The 24,683-nt window shown below is 41.6% G+C and overlaps 1 protein-coding gene across 2 annotated transcripts in view; it reads right to left on the bottom strand.

Moving 5' to 3' along the window:
* Positions 1–4,433: 4,433 nt before the first annotated feature.
* Positions 4,434–24,683, bottom strand: part of ORC2 (origin recognition complex subunit 2) — a 56,201-nt gene continuing 35,951 nt past the window's right edge. For both annotated transcript variants that reach the window (XM_055290159.2, XM_063644940.1), the window contains 7 exons: positions 22,201–22,333; positions 21,269–21,365; positions 15,815–15,961; positions 14,749–14,920; positions 8,201–8,262; positions 7,564–7,682; positions 4,434–5,649 (listed from right to left, as the gene is read on the bottom strand). In XM_055290159.2, the coding sequence (XP_055146134.1) occupies positions 5,563–5,649; positions 7,564–7,682; positions 8,201–8,262; positions 14,749–14,920; positions 15,815–15,961; positions 21,269–21,365; positions 22,201–22,333 (817 nt within the window). In that variant the 3' untranslated portion in view covers positions 4,434–5,562. The remainder of the gene's footprint in view (positions 5,650–7,563; positions 7,683–8,200; positions 8,263–14,748; positions 14,921–15,814; positions 15,962–21,268; positions 21,366–22,200; positions 22,334–24,683) is intronic.

Here is a 24,683-nt window from a genome sequence, read left to right on the forward strand (position 1 = left end):
GGTTGCAGATTGTAGGGAATAGTATCACCACCTTTGTTGTGCATCCATGACACCTTATATAATCTCTTGTGCACATGTATTAGAGGGTGCTCCATACCAATCTAGATTAGGATCCAAATCAGACACGAGTGCAGGAAAGAAGTGAAGCTGGCCAGGAGGTGGCAGCAACAGTTCAGCCCAAGGCAACTGCTGCTGGGCAGAATGAAGGTCCAGCGTGGCCAAGTCTTCCTGATCTTTCAGGGGCAAAGGAAATCTGGATTTTTAATATGTGGGGTGTTAAAATATACATATATTATCATATATAAAACATACATATCTACGTGTTTCTGCACAGTTCCTGGCTTATAACTCCTCTAACCCTTGTTACAGTCTTTTAGGTGTGCTAAGCCTCAGGGGCAGGCCTCAGGAAAGAATCTGAGTTCTCCTGCCCTCCTTTAACCAGTCCGAAAGCAAAATCCTAATCTTCTCCCTCCCTTTTCTTTCTTTTTTATTTAGAGACAAGGTCTTGCTCTGTCACCTAGGCTGCAGTGCAGTGGTGCGATCATAGCTCACCGCAGCTTCAAACTCCTAGGCTCAAGTGACCCTCCCTCCTCAGTCTCCTGGGTAGCTGGGCCTACAGGCACCTGCTACCACCCACCCCCTACTGACTAATTTTTTCAAATTAAAACAATGTTTACTTTTGTAAAGACCAGGTTTTGCTACACTGCCTAGGCTGCTCTTGAGCTCCTGAGCTCAGGGAATCCTCCTGCCTTGGCCTCTCAAAGTGCTGGGATTACAGGCGTGAGCCACTGAGCCTGGCCTTTTTTTTTTTTTTTTTCTTCTTTTGAGACAGAGTTTCACTCTTGTTGCCCAGACTGGAGGGCAATGGCGTGATCTTGGCTCACCACAACCTCCGTCTCCCGGGTTCAAGTGATTTTCATGCCTCAGCCTCCCGAGTAGCTGGGATTACAGGAATGTGCCACCAGGCCCAGGTAATTTTGCATTTTTAGTGGAGATAGGGTTTCTCCATGTTGGTCAGGCTGGTTTCGAACTCCTGACCTCAGGTGATCCACCCGCCTTGGCCTCCCTAAGTGCTGGGATTACAGGCGTGAGCCACCACACCTGGCCTTATTTTTTTATTTTTTGTGAGACAGAGTCTCACTCTGTCACCCAGGCTAGAGTGCCAGTGGCACGATCTCAGCTCACTACAACCTCCGCCTCCCAGGTTGAAGCAATTCTGCCTCAGCCTCCCAAATAGCTGGGATTACAGGCGTTCGCCACAATGCCCAACTAATTTTGTATTTTTAGTAGAGATGGGGTTTCACCTTGTTGGCCAGGATAGTCTAGAACTCCTGACCTCAAGTGATCCACCTGTATCAGCCTCCCAAAGTGCTGGGATTACAGGCATGAGCCACTGTGCCAGGCAAATGCTGCCATTTTAAGACCTACACTTTGGGTAGCAAAGGTAAAGATGTTGACCCTAAATACTTGGGAAGCCTGGGGCCAGTGATAAATATAAAAATTGGTATGAAAATTTAGTAATGAGCTTTGTATTGTACTCATGCTTAAAGTTATATTTTCCATAGCATCAATCTTTTCAAATTTGCCTTATTCAACACATTAAGGATGCTATAACTTATGCTATTAAAACCTCATAGGCTGGGTGAGGTGGCTCACACCTGTTAATCCCAGCACTTTGGGAGACCCAGGTGGGTGGATTACTTGAGCCTAGGAGTTCAAGACTAGCCTAGGCAACATGGTGAAACTCCATCTCTACAGAAAAAAAAAAAAAAAGCCAAGTGTGGTGGTGCGTGCCTCCTGTAGTACCAGCTACTCAGGAGGATGAGGTGGGTGGATCACTTGAGCCCAGGAGGTCAAGGCTGCAGTGAGCTGAGATGGCACCACTGCACTCTAACCTGGGTGACAGAGACCCTGTCTCAAAAACAAACACTTATAGACATTTCATATTTCACCTTCATATCCTCACAACTACTGCCTTTTGTGTAGTAAGTGTTCAAATTTAGGCTATTCAGGATTATGCTGGAAGAGTAATTTGACTTCATAGAATATAAAAAGTACATTCTGAACAATGCCACTGCCTTCACATTTGAATTAGCTGGAACAAAAAGAGTAAACTTCTATTTTGTTTAAGTTAGGCAAAATCTATTTATCAGCCCCCAAACCAACTGATCTTTTATTTATTTATTTATTTATTTATTTTTTTTTTTGAGACAGAGTCTCGCTCTGTCGCCCAGGCTGGAGTGCAGTGGCGCGATCTCGGCTCACTGCAAGCTCCGCCTCCCAGGTTCACGCCATTCTCTTGCCTCAGCCTCCTGAGTAGCTGGGACTACAGGCGCCCGCCACTGCGCCCGGCTAATTTTTTGTATTTTTAGTAGAGACGGGGTTTCACCGTGGTCTCGATCTCCTGACCTCGTGATCCGCCCGCCTCGGCCTCCCAAAGTGCTGGGATTACAGGCTTGAGCCACCGCGCCCGGCCTGATCTTTTATTTTGAGACAGGGTCTCACTCTGTTAGCCACCAGGCTGGAGTGCAGTGGCATGATCACAGCTCACTGCAGCCTCAGCTTTCCTGGGCTCAAATGATCGATCCACCTAAGCCTTCTGAGTAGCTGGGACTACATGGTACGCGCCACCACGCCCAGCTAATTTTTTGTATTTTTAGTAGAGACAGGGTTTCGCCATGTTGGCCAGGCTGGTCTTGAACTCCTGGCCTCAAGAGATTGGCCTGCCTTGGCCTCCCAAAATGCTGGGATTACAGGTGTGAGCTACCGCACCTGTTTCCACTGATCTTTTATATGAGTGAAGTGATCATGTATTAAAATAACAAACGATGCTAAGAAAGTCCAGTTTCTGGACTACTGTGAGAACTAATTTAGCAGTCCTTGCACAATAAATTCAGCACTGTGACAAATTTATAAACAATAAATGTTTGACATCTCCTGTGCCTTTTTTTTTTTTTTTTTTTTTGTAATTTTATTAAGAGTACCCAGAAAACCTTTCACGGTTTCAGTAGGTTTGTTCAATCTTGCCAGAAGCAAGTTAACACAGTAGAAGAAATTAGAGCCTTAGCAGTCAAGACATAACTGCTAGAGCCTCAGGGACACCGATGCGGACACAAGTCAACAAACAGCATACAATAATGTGCCAAGATCTGAATTCACCAGATCTGTAAGATGCACTCATAAAACTTCTTTTGAAGAACTTAAAAATATTTTTAGTAAAAAACCAGCACTACAAATTTACAAAGTGATTCTATCCAAATTGGCTTTTTATTTATTAATAATAAAGTCTACTGACACATACTGCTTGCAAATAGTATAGACACAAAAATTATAAAAATAAACCAGTAGATATTTAGGGCAGATGCAAAAATTTGCACATTAGGTCATTATAAACTAGATATATTAAGCAAAAAAAGCAAGGTGCAAACCAGCAAGTATGATATATTACCAATTGTGTTTTTAAAAGGAGAAAGACAGATACTTTTACATATGCATAGACGATATCTGGAAGAATACTTAAGAAAATGCTATCAGTGGTTGCCTAAAGAACTGGGTGGATCAGGGAGTAGGCAGGAAACTCACTTTCACTGAATATCCTTTGGTACTATTAAAAAATTTTTTAAAATCACATTCATGTACAAATTTGTTTAAACATTTTGACTAGAGGTTATATTTAAGACTAAGCCCTTGGCCAGGCACAGTGGCTCACCCCTGATCCCAGCACTTTGGGAGGCCGAGGCAGGATCACTTGAGGTCAGGAATTCGAGACCAGCCTGGCCAACATGGTGAAACCCCATCTCTGCTAAAAATACAAAAAACTAGCCAGGCGTGGTGGCGTGTGCCTGTAGTCCCAGCTTAGGAGGCTGAGGCACGAGAATCACTTGAACCCAGGAGGGCGGAGGCTGCTGTGAGCTTAGATCACGCCACTGCACTCTAGACTGGATGACAGTGCAATTCCATCTTAAAAAAAAAAAAAAAAAAAAAAAAGACAGCCCATGGACTTAACATAAAATTACTTTTAAAAAAAGTGCGTTAAAAAAAAGAAGACAAGGTCTTGCTCTGCATCCAGACTGGAGTGCAGTGGCACAGTCATAGCTCACTGTAATCTTGAACCCCTGGGCTCAAGCGATCCTCCTGCCTCAGCCTCCACAGCAGCTAGGACTGTAGGCATGGGCCACCATTCCCGGATGATTTTTTAAATTTTTTGTAGAGACAAGGTCTCACTATGTTGCCCAGGCTGTTCTTAAACTCCTGTGCTCCAGAGATCCTCCTGCCTTGGCCTCCCAAAGTGTTGTGATTACAGGCATAAGCCATTATGCCTGGCCAAAATTACTTAATTATATGCCACAAGAAAAATTATTTAAAAATTCCAAGGATTTTTGGAAATATTTTCATCAAAGAGGTTTACAAGATAAGAAATGAGTGAGAAGTGCTGATGTAGTATATATTTTATTGCAGTGATATTTTCAGGAAGAACTTCATTTCCAAGTGTCAAATGTTTCGGGGGGTATGTGATGACTGTAAGCTGACAACAGTAGCCAAGGTGAGCCTTTTTTCTTTCCTAAGAAAAAAGTCTCGTGCAAATATTTAGGAGGCTTGAAATCATCACTTTAAGGAAAAAACTGAAATATCTTACAGTGAGTTTTAGGTCTACTTGACAGAGGAATCAAGATTAATTTACAGCCAGCCATTAATATGCTACTCACCTGCATGTTATTCAAGAAAAGAAAAATATGTCAATATACAAGAATAATGAAATGTTTTATTTTTTGTTGTCTTGAAAACAATTACTAAAATGTAATTCAGGATTTTATTTCTCTAGCCTGGCTTCTCACTGGTATCATGAAGGTTATGACACAGACATTAACTGTTCCAAATATATGACGTATTGTTCCTGTGCTTTCTAGGCTGGGTAGATACCCTATATACTCTGTTTTTCCCGTTATCCCAACTGAATAGTATTATAATATATTCCCTCCCCTGCCCCCACCAAGTACATAGCCTCAATCCAAAAGGAGAAAGCTGGATCACTCACCTCTTCCCAATCTATACCTTTTAAGTTGTTTTAGAAACAGTAAGAGATGACCTGCCCTCTCCATTACACTAGTTGGTTCTGACACACAGAATAGCAAACAAAGCCAATTTACGTGATGCCCATGTCTTTATACTTCCACACTCTGGAACAAACACACTTGCAAACAATCAGCTCGGGGAGTGTTAAAAGGCCCTCAAAAAATTCAGAATATCTCTAAGTATAAAATAATTCAAAAACATCCAGTTCCAAATAGTCCCTGAGCACACTGTTCATTCCAGCAAGAAGTCTCCAGAGAGGTAATGAATGAAAGGCACATTTTCTCCAACTTGAGGACCGCTGCATAGTACTAGACGGTACCAGCCAGGCTGATCAAAAGTTCTAATTGAGGACATCCCCCCCTTCCCAAATTTAAATCTTGTATGCTGGAAAAATAATTTAATATCAGATGTAAACACAACACTTTCAACTAGAGGAGTGGCAGCTGGGGTACAACCTTTCCATGGGAGGTTCAAGAATAAAGGAAAGCTTCAAGCCTCCTCTTCTTCCTTTTCCAAGAAATCAGTCAATGTTCCATTATCAACAGGAATTAATAAATACTCTACTCCATCAGTTCCCTGAAAGATTTAAGAATACCTGTACGTTAGTCATTCATAAGAGGTATATGAACTCTTCTATTGTAGAGGCTAAAGAAAAAATGAATTTATTTCTTTGATGTAATATTTTAAATATGTAAGTATAAAAATTAAGGCAAAAGGGCACACAGTCATATATACTTAAATATATGGAGTTATAGTTAAACAGCCTTATAGTGGAAAAGACAACTAACTAGAGGGTGGGTAGGTGGGTATTTTTTTCATTGTGCTTTAGATCATTCTTCACCTTCTTGCCCTGTTTAGAATCTAACACTATTGATGTCTGTGTCCTTTCTTCCTCCTTTCAACAAGATCCTTCCCTGTTGGCTTTTAAATATTTAATACATTCAAGTATGTCCAATTTTTCAGTAACCCTCACTAGACACCTTCATTCCTCTCCATCTATCACATTATCTCTGCACTTCTCCAAGCGAGTTGGCTATGATGGCAGTCTCCATTTCCACACTTATCATTCAACACAGTTCAACTGAGCTACTGTTCCCATTATCACATCGTTTGCTTAGACCATCAGGAATTTTATATTCCTAAATCTCACAGATATTTTCAGTCTTCATCTTTTTGGCCTCTCAGCAGCATCTGACACTGCTGTTTTCTCTGCATTAAAACATGCTTCTCTTGGCTTCTGTGACATCACATCCTGGTTTTCTTCCTAGGTCTCTGGCTGTTTCTCTCACCTCTGCAGGCTTATCCTTCACTTTTGCTAAATGTCAGACTTCTGGCCTTATCTCCTAGCTCTCTATTCTCACTAAATGTCCTCCCTTTAGGTAGTACCCCCAATGCCTGGTTTCAGTTATAATATAAATACATAAGAATCATAATCTTCTCTCTCCAACCCAGATCTTTCCTCTGGTTTCTTGTCCTAGGTATCCAACTGCATAGTTGACATTTCCATTTGGAAATCTCAAAGGAACCTCAAACAGAGTTGTCTAAACTGATTAAGATCATGAATTCATCATCTGTCTCCCTAAAATGTTGCTCTTTCAGTGTGTGTGTTTTGTTCTTTTTGGAATAGGGTTTCACTCTGTTGCCCAGGCTGGAGTGCGGTGGCACGATCATGGCTTACTGCAGCCTTCACCTCCCAGGCTCAAGTGATCCTCCCACCTCAGCCTCCTGGGCAGCTGGGAATACAGGTGCGTGCCACCACAACCAGCTCTTTTTTTTTTTTTTTTTTTTTTCTTTCATAGACAGGGTCTCCTGTGTTGCCAGACTGGTCTTGAACTCCTGGGCTCAAATGATCTACCCACCTCGGCCTCCCAAAGTGCTGGGATCACAGGCATGAGCCACCACGCCTGGCCTCCTAGTCTTCCTTTAGATCTCAGCTCAGTGGTCTCTTCTGATCTCTATCCATAATTAGGTCAAATCCACCTAGTTAAATAAACTCTTTCAGAACTGTGTACCTTCTAATCATAGGATTTCCTTACAGTTAAAATGTTATGTGTGCGATTACTTGACTAATGTCCATCTCCCCCATTAGACTTTAAGCTCCATAAGAAAAGCAATCAGGTTTTTGCTTACTACTGTATCTTAATACTTAGTGCAATATCTATGTAGTTAGTACTCAATAAATATAGACCAAATTAATGAATAAGCAAGAGGGAAAAAGCAAAAGAACAGAATTATTTGACTCACACCATGTTTCTAATTGCGTATTACTCTGGACTAGAATATATGAGGAGTTTTCTGCTCTGCTCTGAAGCAGGGTACTTCTGCCATGGCTCTTTCTACACACTCAAATGGCACATCCCCTAAATGAATCTCTGTGACTCAACATGGAACATCAATTTCAAAATCAGGTCTAAGTCAAAGGTATATGTGTCCTTAAGTAAATGATACGGACTATTCCTGGCATACAATGCTACAATAGTGGAGTCTTACCTTCTTTGTTCTTATAAGCTTGTGGTCCCTAAATTCAGTTAACTGGGCCCGGAGTGTCAGATCACTATTGACGAGGAATGCCTCCCGACACTGCTGGTAAAAATCTTGAAAAGAAAGGCCTGGCAAGTTCAAAAGGATATGAACATAAGTCAGCACTTAAGACGTGACCCAGTATACAAACACTCATACAAAAGAACAGAATAAAAGTGCTATTTGCATGTTATCCCAGAGCAGTGAACAAGTATTGATAGGACTTTTAAAGAAGGAACAAGTAAGTCATGAGAGCAGAACAATTATTAAAATGTTTGTTGAAATCATTTTTGCCAAAGGGGAAGAAAATCTCCTAAGATGCCTAGAATATGAAAAATACATAATTGGCAGATACACATCCATAGTTAGCACAGAAAATTTTAAAAGTAAGCTGGGTTTGTCTTTCAATTTGTGTTAGCAAACACCTTGCTCAGCAGTGGATCCGTAGAGCTGCTTGAAAATTTGCAATGTGGCAGACATAACCCATCATGAGTGACCACTTACTCACTGCTGTGAAAAACTGCACTGCTGTCATTAAATTCCAGAGAAAGGAAATGTACGGAGTAAAACAAAAATTACACAATTGAATGTCATAAATATTGGATACCAATGTAAGATGGGTTATCCTGGTTGTCCAGCTGGTACTTTATTAGTAGCCTGAAAATTCCCCTACAAAAACACAAAACAAAAAACAGGAATTTAAATCCAAAATGTTAACATCAAAAGGTAACAACTAATAGTAAAATACACAAAGAAAATGTCAAGCACTTGGCCTATCTGCATTATCTTCTGTTCCTACAAGGAATATCCTATCCTTGCCTACTTAAACAGAAAGCTTTTTTCTTTCTTTTTTTTTTTTTTTTTGAGACAGAGTCTCGCTCTGTTGCCCAGGCTGGAGTGCAGTGGCGTGATCTCAGCTCACTGCAAGCTCTGCCTCCCAGGTTCATGCCATTCTCCTGCCTCAGCCTCCCAAGTAGCTGGGACTTCAGGTGCCCACCACCACGCCTGGTTAATTTTTTTGTATTTTTAGTAGAGACGGGGTTTCACTGTGTTAGCCAGGATGGTCTTGATCTCCTGATCTCGTGATCCACCTGCCTCGGCCTCCCAAAGTGCTGCGATTACAGGCGTGAGCCACTGCACCCGGCCCGCTGTTGTATTTCTTCTAAAGAAAAATATAGGCTGAGTGTGGTGCCTCACACCTATAATCTCACCCCTTTGGGAGACTGAGGTGGGAGGACTGCTTGAGCCCAGGAGTTTGAGACAACTCTGGGCAATATAGTGAGGCTCTGTCTCTATAAAAAATTAAAAAATTAGCCAGGCATAGTGGTATGCGCCCATGGTCTCAGCTACTCGGGAGGCTGAGGTGCAAAGATCACTTGAGCCTGGGAGCTTGAGGCTATACTTGAGCGACAGACCCCCTGTCTCAAAAAAATAAAATATGAAAGTATTTTTTTCTTACTTTTTAGGTTAGTGTTGGTAGAAAAGTTGGAATACACAATAACATCTAAAGAGAAAACTATCAATCCCATATCCATTAACACTTGGTGTTGAGATCATACTGGGTATGCTGTTATCTCAAATCTTTGTGGAATAAGGCGGGTGGAAATAACATAAATTCACATATTTATATACTGCATATACCACTTTATACCTTGCTTCTTCACTTTTTGATTCTTACCTTGTCTTTTTTTTTTTTTTTTTTTTTTTGAGACAGTTTCGCTCTTGTTGCCCAGGCTGGAGTGCAATGGCACGATCTTGGCTTACCGCAACCTCTGTCTCCCGGGTTCAAGCGATTCTCCTGCCTCAGCCTCCAAGTAGCTGGGATTACAGGCATGCGCCACCACCCCAGCTAATTTTGTATTTTTAGTAGAGACGAGGTTTCGCCATGTTGGTCAGGCTGGTCTTGAACTCCCGACCTCAGGTGATCCACCCGCCTCGGCCTGATTTTTCCCATGTCTTTAAAACTTCTCCTAAACAAGTTTTTCTTTTCTTTTTTTTTTTGCCACATGTAAGAAGAACTTAAGGAAGTTTTAACAGCTGCTTATCTACCATGTACCATAAACTTACCATTTCTCTATTGGTTTGGATGTTTACATTATTTCCAATTTTAGATTAAAAATAACTCTTAATGGATGACTGGATACAGAAAAATTAATTCAGCACTAAATAAAACTGTACCTATTTCTTCGTATTTTGAATTATTCCATGGAAGAGTGAACCAAGTAGAATTATGGGGTTAGAAGCAGTGTTACACAAACTAAGACTCCCATCAGTCCTTGGGTATGCCAAAAATTCAAAACTTACATGCATTTTCATTGTTATGCAGGTCCAGAAAACAATTACTATAATCATATTTTGGATCATCTCAATGAACACTTTTTTTTTGTTTTTGAGACAGAATCTCACTGTTGCCCAGGTTGGAGTGCAGTGGTGCGATCTTGGCTCACTGCAACCTTGGCCTCCCAGGTTCAAGCGATTTTCATGCCTCAGACTCCTGAGTAGTTGGGATTACAGGTGGACACCACCACACCCAGCTAATTTTTTTTTTTTTTTGAGACCGGGTCTCGCTCTTTCGCCCAGCCTGGAGTGCAGTGGCGCAATCTCGGCTCACTGCAAGCTCCGCCTCCCGGGTTCATGCCATTCTCCTGCCTCAGCCCCCCGAGTAGCCACTGCGCCCGGCTAATTTTTTGTATTTTTATTAGAGACGGGGTTTCACTGTGTTAACCAGGATGGTCTCGATCTCCTGACCTCATGATCCGCCCGCCTCGGCCTCCCAAAGTGCTGGGATTACAGGCGTGAGCCACTGCGCCTGACCCAATTTTTTATATTTTTAGTAGAGAGGAGGTTTTACCATGTTGGCTAGGCTGAACTCCTGGCGTCAAGTGATCCGCCCACTTCAGCCTCCCAAAGTGCTAGGATTATAGGAGTGAGCCACCGCATCTGGCCCTCAATGACTACTTTTTAACTAGGTACCACTACTAACTCCAGAGCTGAATTTTGGTTAAAATTTTTATTCAATCACGTACCAAGTCAAGTCTAAATGATATTGGAGTTTGCAGAATCAAGCAAAATTTCAAAATAGTTTAAATAAGAAAATGTTGAGGCTAGCACACAGACATTTAGGCATGCCAAACTAAAAAATACTTGCATTAGACTGGGCATGGTGGCTCATGCCTGTAATCCCAGCACTTTGGGAGGTCAAGGTGAGTGGATCACTTGAGGTCAAGAGTTCAAGACCAGCCTGCCCAACATGGTGAAACTCCATCTCTACTAAAAATACAAAAATTTAGCCAGGTGTGGTGGTGCATGCCTCTAGTCCCAGGTACTTGTGGGACACTGAGGCATGAAAATTCCTTAAACCCCAGAGGGAGGTTGCAGTGAGCCGAGATCTTGCCACTGCACTCCAGCCTTGGCAACACCATGAGTCTCCATCTCAAAAAAAAAACTTGCATTAGAGTAGCCAGTGCCATATTTAATGTTGTGAGCTCTCACACTGCATGGACCCTCAACTTTACACACAGCAACTTCCAACAGTCCTTCAGCAGTTAAGGACTTTTTAGTAATAACAAAACAGAATGAAGACTTTGTCCCCAATTCCATCAAAAAATTTCATTAGATAACCATTTAATGCCTATTCCAATTTTTTTATTTTTATTTTTTTTGAGACGGAGTCTGGCTCTGTCGCCCAAGCTGGAATGCAGTGGTGTGATCTTGGCTCACCACAAGCTCTGCCTCCCGGGTTCGCGCCATTCTCCTGCCTTTGTCTCCTGAGCAGCTGGGACCTCAGGTGCCTGCCACCATGCCCGGCTAATTTTTTAATAGAGATGGGGTTTCACCATGTTAGCCAGGATGGTCTCGATCTCCTGACCTCATGATCCGCCTGCCTCGGCCTCCCAAAGTGCTGGGATTACATGCGTGAGCCACTGTGCCTGGCCTTTTTTTTTTTTTTTTTTGAGACAGAGTCTCACTCTGTTGCACAGGCTGGAGTGCAGTGGTGTGATCTTGGCTCAGTGCAACCTTTACCTCCTGGGTTCAAGCGATTCTCCCTCCTCAGCCTCCCAAGTAGTTGGGATTACAGGCATGCACCACCATGCCCAGCTAATTTTTTAATTTTTAGTAGAGATGTGGTTTCACCATGTTGGCCAGGCTGGTCTCGAACTCCTGACCTCAAACGATCTGCCTGCTTCAGCCTCTCAAAGTGCTGAGATTACAAGCATGAGCCACCGTGCCCAGCCTGCATATTTCAATATTAATGCAAGGCTTTATTTTTACTTTTTGTAGAGATGGGGTCTATGTTGCCCAGGTTCGTCTCAAACTCCTGGCCTCATGCAATCTTCCCTCCTCAGGCTCCCAAAGTAGTAGAATTATAGGGGTGAGCCACTATGCCCAGCCAAGTTGAATGCTAATCTTATCTTCAGTGTTCAAATCAGCTTTACAGAGTAACAACATTCATTAAAATTAGCATTTGAGGGTTAACATTTGAGTCTTGTGGTGATGGTACAGCTGAGTGTATACATGGAGGTGGTAGTCATACAAGGCTACAAGTGACAAAACTGCACAGAACTTTACACACACACACGAGTGCAGCATGTATAATAGTGAAATCCAAATATGGATGGGCTTATAACAATGTCAGTTTCGTGGTTCTGATACTGTACTGTGTTTATATGAGATGGTGGTGGTTGGTGGAAGTTGGTGCTTTGGGAGGAGGGTACATGAGACTTCCCTGCATGTATTTTTGTAGCTTCTTCTGAATCTATAATCATCTCACAACAAAAAGTTAATCCCTCCACCACAAACACACAGGTAAAAGAAAAATAAATGGAAAATAAATTGCTAGGGGGATTAAAAAAAGATATCCCCAAAGTCCCTGTGTACACCATCCTCTATCTATTCCCCTTTATTCTTCTCCAGGGTTGGTACCTAATTATTTTTTATTATTTTTAGTACCTAAAAAGACCTAATTTCATGCACATTTTAAACTTTTATTCATATTGATATATACATTTGAATGCTATGTATTTTATATGGTTTTATTTCTACAATGAACATCTGTTCAGTTCAGCATTTGTCCTAAACGAAAATATCTGGTTTGGACAATATATATCGTCACACTACTATCATCCCATATAAGTCAAAACCCTGGCTGCCAATGCTGCTTCTAAACCTAGAATGCAGCTGTGCTGTGGCTTCAACTCTGTTCACTGATTTATCATTCTGTTGCATTGAGATGTTTGTATTTTGAGCCAGGGTATTTATTTTTAAATTTTGTCTATTATGCTGTGTGTTTGGAACAAGAGGGGATGAAAGGAAAGAGTGAAAAGTATTATGCCATCTTGACCACAAGTGTCCCTTCGTTGCTCTTTAAAAACAAAAAAAGAAATTGTCTCTGCTAGACTTGCTTGTTTCCTCTTCTTTTTCTTTTTTTTTTTTTGAGACAGAGGCTCACTCTGTCACCCAGGCTGGAGTGCAGTGGCGCGATCTTGGCTTACTGCAACCTCCGCCTCCTGGCTTCAAGCGATTCTCCCGCTTCAGCCTCCCAAGTAGCTGGGATTACAGGTGTGCACCACCAAGTCCGGCTAACTTTTGTGTTTTTAGTAGAGACAGGGTTTCAGCATGTTAACCAGGCTGGTCTCGAACTCCTGACTTCAACTGATCCACCCGCTTCGGCCTCCCAAAGTGCTGGGATTACAGGTGTGAGCTACCACACCCAGCCGACTGTTTATTCTTTCGGAAACTAAATTTTCTTTCAAATTTAAAACAAAAAAATTCATTTACATTTTGACTAATTTATAGATCTAATACCTGTTTTTTTGGAGACAGGGTCTTGCTCTATCACCCAGGCTGGAGTGCAGTGGCGCAATCTCGGCTCCCTTCAGCCTCCTCAGCTGAGACTATGGGTGTACACCACCACACTCAATTAATTTTTAAAATTTTTTGTAGAGATGGAGTCTCCCTATGTTGCCCAGGCTGGTCTCAAGGTCCTAGCTGGAGCAATCCTCCTGCCTTAGCCTCGCATAGTGTTGGGATTACAGGCTTGAGCCACTGTGCCTGGCAAGTCTAACACATTTCTAACTTGGAAAGAATTGCTACTCTTATAATATTTAATCTACCCACCCAAGAACACAATATTTCTTTTCATCTATCCAGCTCTTAATTATCTATCCTCAGCAAGGTTTGTTATTTTTCAACACTTCATCTTGTTAAATATAATTCTATAATTTTATGCTTTTGTCAGGGGGTAAAGTTTGTTACTAAAAGCTTCCTTCAACAGGCTAATTATGCAATTTCTTTCTTATTTTTTTGAGACAGAGTCTCGCTCTGTTGCGCAGGCTGGAGTGCAGTGGTGCAATTTCAGCTCACTGCAACCTCTGCCTCCTGGGTTCAAGCAATTCTCCGGCCTCAGCCTCTTGAGTAGCTGGGACTACAGGTGTGTGCCACCACACCTGGCTAATTTTTGTATTTTTGGTAGAGATGGGGTTTCCCCATGTCGGCCAGGCTGGTCTCGAGCTCCTGATCTCAAGTGACCTGCCTGCCTTGGCCTCCCAAAGTGCTGGTATTACAGGCGTGGGCCACTGCGTCCAGCTAATTATGCAATTTATTTTTTGCTGGCTTATGCTATAACCAGCTTGCATTTATTAATTCAGATATGCCTCTAGGTTAGGCTGCTGTAAGGGCTTGACTGGAGACATTATACAGTGATGTTTAAGAGCATGAGTTTTGGAGCTGGCATATCTGGATCAAAGACTTTGTGCCACTGACTATCTACCTTAGGATCAAATGAGGTATTGCATATAAAGTACTCACTGTTTGGATCGGAATGTTCAATATGTAATGAAAAATTACCATAAAATTTAAGTAAAAGTCATGAAAAGTCTGCTTTTTCTCCATTATGACCAGTCAGGTGCTCATATTCAGAAATATCAAAATATATTAAGAAATAAAAAGCTGGTATTCTCGCTTTATTACTGGGCAATTTGATAGACTACTGTTGACTTGTCTGCCTACTCCATAATCCAGTACTGGTAACTATTGTTACTATAATTTCACTTAATCCTTCAACTAACTAGGGACTTCAGTATCCCCATTAAAACCTAGTAGTACATATCTTAAAATGTATAGTTTTTAAAAAAGAAATATGGTTTTCATCCTTACCTTGCATTAGGGGTAAGGCTTCGTAAGACATGAGTAAGGGAGCTAAGTGGCAGGGATCCAGACTGCTTTACCAGAAGAGAGTTCTCATAGGAGGTTTCTTCAGTATAAGGACTATATGTAGTAGTTTCATACCACAGCCAGTTAAAAAGACTCTGCTTTGCATGATCCCACACTAGCACATGATCAAAGAAAACAAGAATTACAAATTATTTTCATATTGTCATGTTACTAGATTCCACTTTACAAAAGAATCAGAAAGGATTAAATAAAAATGAATCCCCAAGTTTTTCATTTTTGCCACTTCCATATCTAAATCAGTAACTCACAATCTAATTTTATTTTCAACCAACATCTGAACCTTTATTTTCACATTAAGAATAAATTAAAATCTTAGCACTACCAATGCATTCTTTTTAAAAAATTAGTAATGTTTTAACATTTTCTTCTTTTTTTTTTGAGACGGAGTCTCACTCTGTCACCCAGGCTGGAGTGCAGTGGCGCAATCTCGGCTCACTGCAAGCTCCGCCTCCCGGGTTCACGCCATTCTCCTGCCTCAGCCTCTCTGAGTAGCTGGGACTACAGGCGCCCGCCACCACGCCCGGCTAATTTTTTGTATTTTTAGTAGAGTCGGGGTTTCACCGTGGTCTCGATCTCCTGACCTCGTGATCTGCCCGCCTCGGCCTCCCAAAGTGCTGGGATTACAAGCGTGAGCCACCACGCCCGGCCTTAACATTTTCTTCTATAGGATTATTAGAAAGTCTATAAATTAAGTTCATAAAATAAATGTTGCAATATTACAAGAAGAGAAAGGGACCAAAATAATAGTTGGGTCTTTTCCCTCCATTTAACTTTAGACTAAAACATCTTCATTTAGTATCTGAATTTTTATTTCCAAAAATTATGTTCTAAATTAGATTGAGAACACCTTTTTGGCAACCTGTGTTTTTAAACATGTAAAAGGGGAAAAAGCATACTAAAAACAGTAAAAACTTTCTGATTTACATTAATAGAATTTGTCTTGTAAGACTGATATCTCTAGAAGGAAAAATAGTAACATTTAACTTACTGAGAGGAGCATTGAGGTGGTCAATGGATGCTATAAGGTAAATGTTATGCAAAGATGACAGCTGACCAATGATTTGCTGGCTCTTCTCTCCTCTCAACATCTGGCTATCCAAATTGTGGATGAGAAGGAAGAGTTCTAAAGAAGAATCTAAAAAGAAAAGAAATCCAATTATTATTATTATTATATTTAGAGGGTCTCACTCTGTTGCCTAGGCTAGAGTGCAATGGTAAAATCATAGCTCACTGCAGCCTCCAACTCCTGGGCTCAAGCAATCCTCCCACCTCAGCCTCCCGATTACCTGGAACTACAGGCACATACCACCATGCCTGGCTAATTGTTTTTTTGGTAGAGATGGGGTCTCACTAAGTTGCCCAGGTTGGTCTTGAACTCCTGGACTCAACTTGGCCTCCGAAAGCGCTAGGATCACAGATGTGAACCACCATGTCCAGCTGCAATTATTATTTTTAGTGATATTTCAGTGATTATTTCCTCTACCACACATAATGCCTAGGTATTAAAAAATAAAGTAGTAGAGGATAAAATAATGATTGCTTAGGGGTATGTAATTTATTTGAGTAGATATGTCATTTACTCATAAAATAGACAAGACATGATTAGCACTCAAGTCAGGCCCTATAGAAAGCAGCTTTTTTGTTTTGTTTTGTTTTTTAAGACAAGTTCTGGCTCTCTTGTCCAGGCTAGAGTGCAGTGGTGTGATCTCAGCTCACTGCAACCCTGACATTCAGGGCTCAAGCCATCCTTCCACCTCAGCCTCCCGAGTAGCTGGGACTATAGGCGTGTACCACCACACCTAGCTGATTTTTATGTTTTTTGTAGAGATGGGGTTTCATCATGTTGCTCAGGCTGGTCTGAAACTTGTCAGCTCAAGTCATCTGCCCGCCTCGGCCTCCTAAAGTGGTGGTATTACATGTGTGAGCCGCTGTGCCCAGCCTAAAGAAAGCAGCTTTAATAAGGCATGGGGGCCAGGCGCGGTGGCTCACGCCTGTAATCCCAGCACTTTGGGAGGCCGAGGCAGGCGGATCACGAGATCAGGAGATCGAGACCATCCTGGCTAACACAGTGAAACCCCATCTCTACTAAAAATACAAAAAATTAGCCTGGCGAGGTGGCGGGTGCCTGTAGTCCCAGCTACTCGGGAGGCTGAGGCAGGAGAATGGCGTGAACCCCAGGAGGCGGAGCCTGCAGTGAGCTGAGATCGCGCCACTGCACTCCAGCCTGGGCGACAGCAAGACTCTGTCTCAAAAAAAAAAAAAAAGCATAGAAAACAGGCAAGATGTATACAATAGATTGGAGGTGAATCTATGCATGTTTTATTACAATGTGGGAGTGGAGGGATACCAAAAAAACCAAAAGGAGTTCTCAGAAAGCATTATATATAATGCTCTCAGAGATTATATAGAAAACCCAGATTATCACAAAAGCCAAAGGAGACCAAAAAGGGGTGGGTGGGGGGTGGGGGTTAGGATACTGCTCAAGGCATCAGGAAGTTCAGATAAATTATAAAATCAGTGAAGGAGGAATTTAGAGGATGGAGCTGTTGACACTATCAAATACAGCAGAGATCAAGATAAAGGATGAGCCAAGGTCACTGGGCTTGGCAAGAAGAAAGTTACAGGTGATCAAGCATACAGTTCTGATAGCATAGAGGAAAGACATTAGAATGAAATAGGTAAAAAAAAAAAAAAGAAAAGAAAAAATAGAAGGCAGGACATGTCTTCAAAAATACTGAAACTGTATGAAAATAGAAAAATAAAATAGTGTGAAAGGGCAGCAGAATCAGGTAACTTTTATTTTTAATGTATATTTAAAAGCCACAGGTATTGATAAGTCTCTCTGGAAACTTGGCATACGTGATAGAGTATAAGTCTTTCAGAGAGTAAGTAAATGTCTCTTCTACTCGGGGGTAGATGGGTAAGAGAGACAATATAGTGACAAAGATTCTGAGATGAAATATTGTGAAAATCCCAAGTTCCCTGAAATCTAGAAGTCATCATACTTAACAGTATCAAAACCAAAAACACCCAAAACCAAACATATGTATACACACAGACGCACACAAATATAAAGTGACTTAGGTATCCATTTTAATGAGCATACAAACAATATTGGGCTCTTACAAGGATCTGTGGTAAGGAAATAAAAAGCAATGCTTCTATTATTCTTTAAGTAGGAGAACTTATGTTGAAAACTAAAGACAATACAGAAAAACAAGCCAAAATTATTAAAGGAATAAATATTGCAGCAATTGATTTTTAATTAAATAATAAGGTTGAAAGAACTGAAAACAAACTAAACAGATTTGTCTGTCTTACGATAACCTGCTAGTAATTCACTATATGCCTACGTAATCAATGAATAAGATCTGTTCACATGTGCAGTAGTTTTAGGGTTCTGGGAAATATATACTTGACTCTCATTATATTAAGTTCTATGCTGCTGCAAATCCTGAATTATTGAATACTGAACCACTGTTCCCAGAGGAAATACAGGGTTAGGTTCAATATATAACTTTGTTTTATGTGTGTTTCTGTTTAAAGGCAATTTTATTTTATATTTTTATTTTTTTTTTTTTTGAGACGGAGTCTCGCTCTGTCGCCCAGACTGGAGTGCAGTGGCGCAATCTCGGCTCACTGCAAGCTCCGCCTCCCGGGTTCACGCCATTCTCCTGCCTCAGCCTCTGCGAGTAGCTGGGACTACAGGCACCCGCCACCACGCCCGGCTAATTTTTTGTATTTTTAGTAGAGACGGGGTTTCACCGTGGTCTCGATCTCATGACCTCGTGATCCGCCCGCCTCGGCCTCCCAAAGTGCTGGGATTACAAGCGTGAGCCACCGCGCCCGGCAGGCAATTTTATTTTTATTTATTTACTTTTTTTGGAGATGGAATCTCGCTCTATTGCCCAGGCTGGAGTCCAGTGATGTGATCTTGGCTCACTGCAACCTCCAACTCCCAGGTTCAAGCGATTCTCCTGTCTCAGCCTCCCGACTAGCTGGGATTACAGGTGCGCACCACCAGGACCGGCTAATTTTTTGTATTTTTTGTCAAGACAGGGTTTCACCATGTTGCTCAGGCTGGTCTCAAACTCCTAACCTCAAGTGATCCACCTGCCTCGGCCTCCCAAAGTGCTGAGATTACAGGTGTGAGCCACCGCACCCAGCTTAAGGGCAACTTTATTTTTAATATACACTGTTGGTCTATTAACATGGAACTCACAGTCAAGAACACTATAACTCATAACTGAAGGAAGTTTATATACACAGGTATTTTTTCCCCAAGGCACATCACAGCCTTCTTGTGCTTGGGAACACTAGATAGCATTTTAACACTATGCTCGCGGGCCATTTTAAACAGCCAAATCACCAACACAAAAGCAGAAAAATGAAAAACGTAGCACTGAACAGACTGCGAAAAGGATGCTTGTTTATAGTATGAGAGTTGAAACAAGAAGGCAAAGCATTGCCTTGTTTGACCTCTGCTTAGAATATGTACATTGGGCAATGCAAACTTTTTGCCACTCTATGCCATGTTTCACTGTGCAAAAGTGCCAAGAATATTGATTTGGGGATTATAAATAAATGTTAGCAAGCAGGTAAATTTGCTATTATAGAATTTGTGAATAATGAGAATCAACTCTACCTGTTTTCAAATGTGTAGAGTTGGCATAAAAATGTATATTGTCTGGCTGGGCTCATGCCTGTAATCCCAGCACTTTGGAAGGCCCAGGCAGGAGTATCCCTTGAGGCCTAGGAATTTGAGACCAGCCTGGGCAACACAGTGAGACTCCATCTCTACAAAAAATTTTAACAATAGCCAGGCAGGTGGTGTGTGCCTGTAGGCCCAGCTAATGGGGAGGCTGAGTTGGGAGGATCACTTGGGCCCAGGAGGTTTAGGATGTAGTGAGCTGTGTTTGTGCCACTGGACTCTAGCCTGGGTGACAGAGTAAGACTGTGTTAAAAAAAAAAAAAAAAAAAAAGTATACTGTCCATTTAAGAACTGCGGATAAAATGAGTGTAGAAGTGTGAAAGGAAATTTGGGACAGAAAGCTTTTCAGGTTGGAAACAAAATGAAGAGAAAACTAAAGAACATGCTAGAATACTGACAAGATAAAAGTACTATGGAAACAGAGCTAGGATTATTGTCATTATCAAAAAAATTATCCATCAAAGCAGTTAGGCATTCTCAATTACTTCTCTTAAGTCTTAATTTAGTCATTACTAAATGGCAATTAACCGTCAGAGACTATATAATACTATTTCCAATTTTCTGACATACTGACATAACCAAAACATTCACACCAAAAGAATCAGAGATCTTAGTATATAAAATTATCCCAATGTAATGATATGTACACAGAATAACGAAATAATGTTTTATTTATTTATTTATTTTTAGATAGAGTCTCACTCTATCACCCAGGCTGGAGTGCAGTGGTATGATCTTGGCTCACTGCAATCTCTGCCTCCTGGGCTCAAGCAATTCTCCTGCCCCAGCCTCCCAAGTAGCTGGGACTACAGGCATGTGCCACCACGCCTGGCTAATTTTTTTGTATTTTTGTAGAGATGGGGTTTCACCATATTGGCCAGGCTGGTCTCGAACTCCTGACCTCAGGTGACCTACCCAGCTCGGCCTCCCAAAGTGCTGGGATTACATGCGTCAGCCACTGCGCCCAGCCAAGAAATAATGTTTTATAAAAACATTAAACAATATAAAAATACCACTCCAGTGGAAGCACTTTACACAAGCAAAACAAAATCTGAAAATTATTCTGAAATAAATTAGCCGGGCTTGGTGGTGCACACCTGTAATCCCAGCTACTTGGGAGGCTGAGGCAGGAGAATTGCTTGAACCTGGGAGGCGGAGGTTGCAGTGAGCCAAAATCGCGCCACTGCACTTTTGGAGTGTTTTATAAACAGAAAGAGGCTTTTGGATATACAAACTTAAGAAAGTGGGACTAACATTTTTCTTTCCTGTTAAGTTCACGGAAAAAGTTCATAGAAAAAGGACAAACTTTTTTAGAGCACCAAGATAAACGCCATTATTAAAATAATCTTTTTGGGCCAGGTGTGGTGGCTCACACCTATAATCTCAGCCCTTTGGGAGGCAAAGGCAGGAGGACTGCTTGAGCCCAGAAGTTCAAGACTATCCTGGGCAACATAGCGAGACCTCATCTCTACAAATAATAAAAAATTAGCCGGGCACAGTGGCCCACACCTGTGATCTGAGCTACCTGAGAGGCTGAAGTGGGAGAACTGCTTGAGCCCAGAAGGTCAAGGCTGCAGTGAGCCATGATCGCGCCACTGCACTCCAGGCTGGGCAACAGAGAGATTGTCTCAAAAATAATAATAATAATATTGTATGTATATAAATACATGAATAAGTAGAAGTATATGCTTAACTTTATCCTAAAACTACAGAGCATCTACTTCATGTTACCTTCTTTAAATTTGTTTACTATCCAGTCTAGCTGATCCAGTATACTGCGGAAAGTACCCATATGATCGAGGACTTCTTCTGTTATAGAATTCAGGACCTATATCATGAATGTGCAAGAGGTACCACATTAATTACAATTTATTGTCATATACAACTAGAAAATCAAACATTTTTATAAATTAAAAATGAATTTGGATTTCCCAAAAGTTTAAAAAATAACTTTAAAAAATTCTACTAGTACTTGAGTATATCTAATTCATTGTTTTTTGCCTAAGTTGTGGCTAAAAGAAAACAGAAAAGAATAGCAAAGATGTAAAGGTAATAGGTAATATAAGAGGGCAGCAAAACCAAATGAAAAAGCTCCCAAGAACGTGAGAAACATTAGAAAACTACAGTTCTATCAAAGGAAACAGGACACAAACACTACAGACACTTTAAGAAAGGAATACTACATGGCTCAATATCCAGCACCCAAAAGATTTCATGTTCAAATGATAAAGAGATATTAAGCATTTGAAATAAAAATGATCTATGATAAATGTATTGTAAAACTACAGTCTTCACATTACATCCTGTTGCATTTTAAAGCATTTTCACAGCATGTAGTTTTTGCCTAATAAAGCTTTTTCATAGTTTATAACAAAACTGAAGACCCCATAATTCCCTCCTTCAGAAGCACCACTGATACTCAGTGTAGTAAACAAAGCTAACATTTTCCTAAGTTTTAATACATGTCAGTTACAATGTAGGACATTCAAAGATGGTTTTAAAGCTAGATTCTTCTGAGTCCAAACACATGGTATTAAGCACTATACAATCCTACTACCGTGAAGGCTAAAACAAAAATTCTTTAATACTCCATCCTCATTTATGTGGGGGCATGAATTGGCAGAGGATATAATGTTTTTCCCTTTAACATTTTTGAAACTTACTGATTTCACACTGATTCCAGGAAAGAAGCCATTGATGACAACGTGAATGGAATCTTGCAGCATAGTGGTTCGAAACCTTTCTAGTAAATCTCTCTTAGAACCCAAACCATAAAGCACAATGTTGAACCCAAGGCTGTTAGGAAAGACAGTATTCATGAAATTAAACTTCAATACCTCTTATTGCCAATTTTATTATCAACCAGTTTCCTTAAATTAAGTTTATAAAAAATACAGGAAAGGGGTAGGCGCACTGGCTCAAGCCTGTAATCCCAGAATTTTGGGAAGGCAAACGCAAAAAAGTTTTTCATGTATGTGTATATATGTATCTTTTTTTTTTTTTTTTTTTGAGACAGAGTCATTCTGTCACCCAGACTGGAGTCCAGTGGCACTCTTGGCTCACTGCAACCTCAGCCTCCCAGGTTCAAGCAACTCTTCAGTGTCAGTATTCCAAGAAGCTGGGGCTACAGCTGTGCACCACCACACCTGGCTAATTTTTATATTTTTACTAGAGATGGGCTTTTGCCATGTTGCCCAGGCTGGTCTTGAACTCCTGGGCTCAAGTAATCCACCTGCCTTGGCCCCCAAAATTGCTGGGACTACAGGTGTGAGCCACCATGTCTAGCCAAAAATATTTTTATTTAAAAAAAAAATTAGGTCGGGCATGGTGGCTCACGCTTGTAATCCCAGCACTTTGGGAGGCCGAGGTGGGCGGATCACGAGGTCAGGAGATCGAGACCACGGTGAAACCCCGTCTCTACTAAAAATACAAAAAAAAAAAAATTAGCTGGGCGCAGTGGCGGGCACCTGTAGTCCCAGCTACTCGGGAGGCTGAGGCAGGAGAATAGCGTGAACCCGGAAGGCGGAGCTTGCAGTGAGCTGAGATCCTGCCACCACAATCCAGCCTGGGCGACAGAGCGAGACTCCATCTTGAAAAAAAAAAAGAAGAAAAAAATTAAAAAATTATCTGGGTGTGGTGGCAGGTGCCTACAGTTCCAGCTACTCAGGAGGCTGAGCTGGGAGGATCACTTAAGCCAAGGAGTTTGAGGCTGCAGTGAGCTATGATGGTGCCACTGCACTCCAGCCAGGGCAACAGAGTAAGACAGTGTCTGTAAAAAAAAATTAACTAATTAATAATAATTTTTTTTTTTGCTCTATTGCCCAGGCTGGAGTGTAGTGGCACCATCATAGCTCACTGCAACCTCCGCCTCCCGGGTTCAAGCGATTCTCCTGCCTCAGCCTCCCGAGCAGCTGGATTACAGGCACCCACCACCATGCCTGGCTAATTTTTATATTTTTAGTAGAGACGGGGTTTCACCATGTTGGTCTCGAACTCTTGACCTCGGGTGATGTGCCTGCCTTAGCTTCTCAAAGTGATGGGATTACAGGCATGAGCTACCGTGCAAGGCCAGGAATCAATATTTAGTGATTCAGCCATCCCAGTTCTTCCTCTTCCTTCCTAAAAAAAAAACTATTTTTTTTAAAATTATTGGCCGGGCATGATGGCTCACGCCTGTAATCCCAGCACTTTGGGAGGTCGAGGCAGGTGGATCACTTGAGGCCAGGAATTCGAGCCCAGCCTGGCCAACATGGTGAAATCCTGTCTCTACTAAAAATACAAAAATTGGCTGGGCATGGTGGCAGGCACCTGTAATCCCAGCTACTTGGGAGGCTGAGGCAGGAGAATTGCTTGAACCTGGGAGGTGGAGGTTGCAGAGAGCTGAGATCACATCACCACATTCCAGCCTGGGCAACAGAGTAAGACTCCATCATAAATAAATAAATAAATAAATATTTATTCCAAACTCATACAAGGTAAAGGCACAATTTTATTATCTGTATACCAAGCTTCTAGTTCTAATTTGTTCAGTAGCTTCACTGTAGCTTCTATTACTTTTCAGATGACAGATGACTGGAGGCAAGGGAGACCATTGCCAATAAAAGCCCTAAAAAGGCTGGGCGCGGTGGCTCACGCCTGTAATCTCAGCACTTTGGGAGGCCGAGGCAGGCGGATCACAAGGTCAGGAGATGGAGACCATCCTGGCTAACACAGTGAAATCCCGTCTCTACTAAAAATACAAAAAAATTAGCTGGGCGTGGTGGCGGGCGCCTGTAGTCCCAGCTACTCAGGAGGCTGAGGCAGGAGAATGGCGCGAACCCGGGAGGCGGAGCTTGCAGTGAGCCGAGATTGTGCCACTGCACTCCAGCCTGGGCAACAGAGCAAGACTCTGTCTCAAAAAAAAAAAAAAAAGTCCTAAAAAGTTTTACAGGCTGAAGCAGAGTTGAAACTGATAGAAATTGATAAGAGGTCAAGTAACAAAGGACTTGGTAAGTCATACTAAACCATTAATTCACTCTTCCAAGGAGAATGAGCATTTATTTATTTATTTTGAGATGGGGTCCTGCTCTGTCACCCAGGCTGGAGTGCAGTGGCATGATTTTGGCTCACTGCAACCTCCGCCTCCCGGGTTCAAGCAATTGTCCTG

This window comes from Symphalangus syndactylus, chromosome 8, assembly GCF_028878055.3.
Source record: "Symphalangus syndactylus isolate Jambi chromosome 8, NHGRI_mSymSyn1-v2.1_pri, whole genome shotgun sequence".
NCBI classification, from domain to species: Eukaryota; Metazoa; Chordata; class Mammalia; order Primates; family Hylobatidae; genus Symphalangus; species Symphalangus syndactylus.